At 38.0% G+C, this 7,780-nt stretch overlaps 1 protein-coding gene across 1 annotated transcript; it reads left to right on the forward strand.

The window, feature by feature from the left end:
* The first annotated feature begins 291 nt into the window (after window positions 1-291).
* On the forward strand, window positions 292-1,752 carry LOC149078702 (disintegrin and metalloproteinase domain-containing protein 10-like). The gene has a single exon (XM_089241404.1). The coding sequence runs from the start codon at window positions 292-294 to the stop codon at window positions 1,750-1,752; it is 1,461 nt and encodes a 486-aa protein (XP_089097530.1).
* Window positions 1,753-7,780: the final 6,028 nt, after the last annotated feature.

A 7,780-nucleotide genomic window follows, 5' to 3' on the forward strand; every position in this document is an offset into this window, starting at 1 on the left:
CACTTAATTGATTACAACTTAGTTAAATATTGGTTTCTTTCCTGCCAAAAGCAATAAGAGGTTTCGCGATTTGGAACAGTAGTGATTCCATGAAGGATTGTTTTCGATTAACAGTTGTTCTGTCCATTTTTTAGAGTGAATCACTCTGAAGAGTAAAAAAAAACCCAATATTTTCATAGCAAACTGACATTTCGTGATATTAAGAGTGATTGGAGAGGAAAAAAAATGGATATTTCAAAAATCTTTTGGAAATCGGCATTCTTGTTGCTGCTGCTGCTTTGTGGATTCTCAATGGTTTCGTCTCAACTTGACGAATTCTTATTCCAGTACCAAATTACTGATTTGCGCATATCTTTTGATGAAAATAAAGAAGAATCTACTCTATTGGATACGCCGGATAAGATAGAGATAGGTTTCGGATATTTTGGACACGACGTTGAAATATCGGCCAATAAATATCTGGATTCCCTGATGAAGAGGACCACGGTAGAAATACACGTGAATAGAACGAAGCAAGTCGAACCGTTCCAAGGTAAATTTTATGGACTTGAAAACGACAAATATTCAGTTTCGGGATACCTAACGGACAGCGGCAGTTTCGAGGGGATTATCGAAATGCAGAATGTCACATATAATTTGGTACAGGCTTCTACGTATTTCAACGACATGCGGTCAAAGACAATTGTTTATAGAGATGTTGACATCAAACCTACGGGAACTCCCAATAGTTTGAGTAACCGACAATTCATTTCGGAAGAAAAATACACGTCGAATGATCATGAATTCAGAAATATTTCAAACTCAAGCCTCTCAAACAGTGAGTACATCACTCAAATATTTCAAGATTTAACCATGACAGGAAAACAAGTCTCAGGTTCTCATAATGTTCTGGAATGTAGAGTTGAGATGATCGGTGATGCAGGATATTACGAACAAAAGAAGGAAAATGCTCTTCAATACATGTATCTGATGTTGCACGAAGTTGACAAGGCGTTCCGCACTACAGATTTCGGAAATGACGTCGTCCGAATAATTCCTTGGAAACTCAAGATTTACAAGAGCAAGAACGAACCGGGATATCCGTTTAGTACGCATCTCAGTGACATGCGAACATATTTCAATAACTTCAAAACTATCTATGGTAATTCCCATCACGCATATAACTCTTGTTTGACATTTGCGGTGACTGGATACAGATTATCAGGTAATCAAGGATGGGCTGTTCTGGGAGGCATCTGCTCGAAACCTGGGGTAAATTTCGGCATCTTCAAAACTAATCCGGCTATAACGATAAAGACGCTTTTCATTCATGAGTTTGGTCATTCTTTTGGAGCAGATCATGATACAAATGAAAATGCTACTTGCAAGCCGTATGGCAAAGACTACGTAATGTTACCAGGAGGCACAGCAGGACCAAACAAATATCGCTTCTCGCCGTGCAGTATCGATGCCATACGTCCTATGCTCCAAAAGAATTACGTAAGAGAATGCATGAAGCCCTTACCTCCAGAATGTGGAAATGGAATAAGAGAAGGCGATGAAGAATGTGACTGCGGCCCCGATGAACATGTATGCGAGGAATTGGACAAGTGCTGTACGCCGAAAGGTGGCAACAAGGATGTAGATAAGGAATGTACCTACCGTCGAAGTATGGGTTACGAATGCAGCGACAAGTCGGATCTGTGTTGCACGAATTCACGGTATCAGCATATGGAAAGAACTGCTCTAGAGAAAATTTTGGATGCATCGTAGGGACATGCGACGGTATTTCGAAAGACTGTAGGAACAAGACCCACGAGAGAGACGGAACAAATTGTACTGATGGTGGCGGAGGCATCCATACCTGCTCTTCAGGCTTCTGCAACAGCAGCTATTGCCGAGATCACGGACTCGATGTATGCATGTGCAAAATCGAATGGAGATGCAGAGTTTGTTGTTTGAAAGATGGAGAATGCATACCAAGCGGAACACTAGGATTTGTTCAACGTGGAGTCATACCATTATTACCTTATGGTACAATATGTGGACATAAACTCCAGTGCAATGGCGCTGGGTTTTGTAGTTCACCCACAGGTGAATATCCAAGTGAAGCTGTAGTTTGGTCGTACATTCTTGTTGTGCTGATACTGATGGTCATCGCTGTATCTGGCGGATACTATTATTACATTATCAAAATGAAAAAACGTTTACCACAAATATGGCGCTGCAAAATCATGCAGCAATCTTCTGCTCATCGGAGATTGCATAGCACACGACGAAACTACCCGGATCATTCTCACCGGAAAGAAAATCGTGGATCACATCGCCATCAGCACAAATGACACTATTTTGGTCAGAAACTGCAGAAAAAGTCAATATGTGATAGTAATATAATTCATAATAAAAAGAAATATTTTTAGAGAACAGATGGACATAACAAAAACAAGTAAATTTATACGCAAGCGTAGTTAGAATACATATCTATATTTTTTAAAGATATGATAGAATTTTCTGATATTTTCAAGTACTTGCAAGACATGCGTTCCTCTATGCTTTAGATTTGTTCGTTTTTGGTTTCCTTCAGGCTGTTCAATAAAAATACGATTTTTTTTGTAATAAAGTGAGATCGTGCTCTAATATAATTACAAACTTGCTCGAAATATGTGCTTCTTTCTCAGTTCCCATTTCGTATCATTTAAAGGTACAAAATAGTACGTGTAATTATGAAGCTATGGTTCGTGTGTTATTGTGTGGTTCGTGTGTTATTGTGTGGTTCGTGTGTTATTGTGTGGTTCGTGTGTTATTGTGTGGTTCGTGTGTTATTGTGTGGTTCGTGTGTGGTTCGTGTGTTATTGTGTGGTTCGTGTGTTATTGTGTGGTTCGTGTGTTATTGTGTGGTTCGTGTGTTATTGTGTGGTTCGTGTGTTATTGTGTCATTCAAAATGCCTTCTATATGGATCTTGACGAACATACTGCATTGGAATCCAAAGAAAATAGCATCCAAGTCTCCAGAATTTTCCGGGAGGATCCCGAGTTTCTTCTCTATCTCCCGGACTCTCGAATAATTATTTTATCTCCCGAATTTTACCCATGATTTTAAAAAATCCCTAATCCCTACATTTAAGGAAAAAATATTGCCCAAGAATTTACCCGGAAATAAACTGCTGCTTCATAAGTGTTGTGTTAATTGTCACCATTTCGTCAAACCACAGAGAAATATTTCATTTTTGGGAAGAAAACAGAAAATTCGCCAATTAGCAAGCGTCAATCAGACCTGTCGAAATCTAAAATTGGCACGATTGTGTATTATATGTCCATATGTTCCGTTTCGGGCCCGACCGGAATTTTTTGGTTTGCGAGATTTGATTTTTAAGAGGTAATTTTTTTAACCCAAAGACTTTAGCTTACCGGTTGGCCATGATTGGCGATGGCTTGCACTGTGTCACGGATGTAAATCAAGTCTTAATCATCAATAAAAAGCAAGAATAGATGACATGATGTAATTTTTATCTTGAGCGTCCGTTGCGCGCCCATCTTGTTGCCTCACACTTCAAGAGATTCCAATTGATATTCTATTCGCACCTGATTCGCTTTCCTGATTCAATAGCCAGCTTGACCACGAATGCTGAATGTTCATATGCGGTGGTTCTAATAACCTCGCGAAAGCGTCGCTGACAACTTTTTTTGGACAACAGCTAATAGTAATGATTACGAAATGGGTCATCATGCCGAGATCTGTTTAGGTCTTGATCGTTTCCCATGGTTTCACATTATATATTTTGCTAAGCGCAAAAGAAATCGCAATTGACAAACTATGGGTTCGAACCGTGGAAAGAACATAGAGATAACAAGTTCTTTACCTACCTAACCTGGAGCGATCACCAAAAGATGGCGCATTTATTTCCATGCAATGCCGTATAGTGATACGACCGGACATGGTGTGCGGTAATGTAGTGAATATTTCACCATTTCACAAGATGGTTCTGAGCACCCCCAGAATACATTCAAAAATTGAAATTCCCTTAAATTAAGCTCGAAAGGTGTATTTCACGAATGCACAAAACTTTTAAAATCTCTTGATGTCAATGAATTTGCTCTGAATCAATGATATCAAATTCACACTTTGATAGTGAGATTTGCATATTCTAAGCGCATCAAACGCCGGTTCAACCCGTATTCACGTGAACGGAAATAAAAGTTTTTGGAATTAAACTTTTTATTATTCGCGTCATTACAGCTCTTCAAAATCCGGCATCGTGGGAAGCATCAAAGTCTGAAGCGGTTGGTTTCTTCGCGTTATAATCGCTGTGGAAAATTAGTTCGTAACATTTTGTAAGCCCTTCAAATCTTTCTTCGCGTGATGATTGGAGATTTTGGAATCAACAGTCTTTATAGGAGTGTGTTGATGAGTGCATATTGTGTTATGCTCCCATTTATACACATGTACCACCTACACACACACACCGCACACATATATGGCCCTTCGCCTGCAAATGATTGCAAGAAATTCGGATGTTCTGTATTTGAATAATCTAAGATAAACATGGTTGTCTTGCCCTAACCTAACCGCACGTTAGAAAAAGGAGAAAGAAAAGAAGAAAAAAAAGAGAATAGGAAGGAAAATAACAAATGGAAGTGTAAAACAGTATAATATATAATTTGATAAGAATGTAGTTAAAATTGTAGATTTCTCTCTTTATTTTCAACCATCATCCGACCTTTTCTCCTTCACTCTCGTAACAAAGATGCATGATATACATGTGGAAAAAAATTCACTATCAGGGTATGCAAAAACCAAAAGGAAAAAAAAAAAATTGCGGTTGGAACATCGCTTCGCTATGATGAGGAGAGATAAAAGAAGACAGAACATTTTTGAATTTATTCCACAGGTGTTTGGACGCAATACAATGAATATCCTTGATTGTAAAGTGGTTAAAGCAAAATCCATAATAAAATGTTATGTAACTTAATGATTGAGTTATAATGTATCTTGATGTAAAAGCCGTCAGCATCGTATGTACTACAAGAGTCGCAAATTGCATTTGCAAGTTTCACTTCTATCACGCGAGATTCTCACACTGGTTTGTTTTTTTTTTCGTTTTTTTCACTGCCGAAGTTTTATTTGATTTTGAATTTCACTTTAACGAACTTGTTGTCGCGAAAAATAATTTGTGTGAAACCGTTTACATATATGATCCGCAAACCATCTGAAATCTTTCATTGAACAGATTAGTGATAAGAGTTGGAAGAGAGAAATATTCACGTAGAGGTTTTCGTGGACTTATTCCATAGTGCATTTTTTGCGCTTTGAAAAGTATGAATCCTCAGATTTTTCCAGCTCGAAATAATATTTTTCACGAAAACTATTCGTATTTTTTCTATATTAGGCAAACTTTTCACAGTTTCATAAGACAATACCATCTTCACGCATGGGCTTACCCGTTCACAGCCCAGGGCTTCAAGTGCAGATGAAAATGAGACCTGGTGGAAATGAGAAAAAAATAATAATAATGTAATCATGTTAACTGGAAGGCGTACATTTTTAAGGTTAGAGGCCTCGGAAAAATTATTTTGTGCCCATGATAAGATGCGCTTAAGACGGCCATGTCATAAGAAAATCCTGACCATGGCGCAGGATTCGAAAAATTGCCAAAATATTTAGATGCAGAGATGGTAGCCCGGACACCTATTGAGGAGTTACCATGGTCAAGATCTAGTAGGAAACTTGTTCCTGCGTGAATAACCTCACTCGTGTGGCGACTATAATCTTTTCATAGGGAATCTCTGAGAGATGCATGCAGTTCCATAACTAGATATTCCTGTGCCCTCCTTCCAAGTGGGCTCTGTGCGGATGCACCTGTTGCACCTGTCTAGATGCTGCACTTCGTGAATGTGTGGTTTAGCATTGACAGTGCCGAACCAGATCAAAACCAGAAGAAGACTCAGCACAGCGGAGTACTCTGAACGAAAACTAGGTGGCATATGGATGGATTTCAGCTCATACAAATATGATTCTCCAGGTGTTGATACATCAAAGAAATGGTTTTTTGCTTGTTGTGCTGAGCCATTTCACCATATCGGTATGTCTTTGGCTCGGCATTCCATTGCGCAATAAACATGGACTTCGGCTAAGTTGTGAGATCATAGCAGCAACGTTATCTTTTGATACTTACGACTAGCAGAAATCTTATGTGTACTAATATTACTATGGAACCATCAAAGTATTTTACCATTTCGCGAATTACTTAGACTTTTTTTTTACTAAGATGAAACTTATACACACATATGAACTATTTACTCGGGTGTAATTGGACTTGACTACTTTACGATCAAGGATCGTAATATTACGTCCTAACGCCAGTGGAATAAATTAAAACAAGTTCTCTGTTTTCTTTTCTCTCTTCTCATCATCGCGAAGCTTTGCTGCAACCCTACATAGCTTTTTTTCCTCTTCGTTTTTTCTATGCCCTGACAGGGATTTTCCCAACATATGATATATCTGTGTACTATATACATGTAAGATAGGAAGAGAAAAAATAGGGCGAGAGTGAAAAGAGAGAGATCTACTTTGTACTTACTCTATTTTCACTATCTATTATACTGTTTTACCTTTTTGTTTATTCGTTTTCTCTTCCACTTTTTTTTCTCGTATCCTTCGTTTTTCTAACGTGCGGTTAGGTTAGGACAAGGTTACCATATTTATTGCCGATTCGTCAAATAGAGATCATCCGAATTGATCCCTGTATAATCCCTGCGCCAATAAATTTCTAACACGAAACTCAAGAAGATCACCCACGGGTCCACAAACTTCCGATGCTACTGAATAGTTGGATTGATTTGGCCACTCACCATTAACCTATAATGAAAAAATTGTTCTGTTGAATTTTTGAAATTTGTAAAGATTTTCTGTAATTTTGACTCATGTAACCACAACGAATCATGATCACCCATGGATCGTGATTGGCGTAAAAAAATTTTCAGTTGCGCTGCTTCTTCAAATATGCGATCGGATATAGTCTCAAAATCTGGAGATGAGAAGAATTTTTAACGTATTTTTTCCTGGTTGTTCACTATCGACTGAATGGATTGGCAACATGTCTGACATGAGCATGGTTGAAGAAAAGTCTACCATTATCAAAGAAAACAGGGTTGTAATTGGGGTAGCGAGGGTAAATGTGTGTGTGTATTATTTGTCATCACAGTCGAATGGGCCGATCCTCAGTACTTCCCACCAACTATCAACGGCAATCGGAACAAACGCATTTTAAATGTAATGAATGACGTCAAGCTGCTTAAAATTTAAATTTCTGGATGAATGGTATGAAATGGGTGCTAGGATAAAAAGCAAACACCAAGATAAAAAATTTGTTCTTTCAATATTTATGTTCACAAAGAAAGTGTTTATTTCTCCAACTCTAGTAGTCTTCATACTCATACTTCCTCTGAATTTGACAGGTTGTGATTTCTGATAATCACTCCCGGTGTTTTTGTGTGCGCGCGCACACTAGCATTTTTTCTTTGTAAAAATAGTATTGCACAATCTCCCATTAATGTTTCAAAAATCACATTTTTATTGAACGGCCTGGAAGAAACAAAAGAGACGAACAAAGCTGAAGTAGAAATGAACCCGAATTGCAGTTACTTGAAAATATCAGAAAATTAGATCAAGTCTTTAAAAACAATGATAAGTATACGTGTTCTAATAATGCTTGAACACTATTTTCAACAGTGTTGTTGTCTGTTCTCTGAAAAATGTTCTCTTCATCTTGAATTTTTCTGCAAATTTCGATCGAAAACAATG

This window comes from Pholcus phalangioides, unplaced genomic scaffold (assembly GCF_987345545.1).
Source record: "Pholcus phalangioides strain wild (caught in Gottingen) unplaced genomic scaffold, Ppha-v1.0 ptg000013l_1, whole genome shotgun sequence".
Lineage (NCBI taxonomy): Eukaryota > Metazoa > Arthropoda > Arachnida > Araneae > Pholcidae > Pholcus > Pholcus phalangioides.

Coding starts and splice junctions, on each gene's coding strand:
- LOC149078702 (XM_089241404.1), top strand. CDS start 292: ATGGTTTCGTCTCAACTTGACGAATTCTTATTCCAGTACCAAATTACT.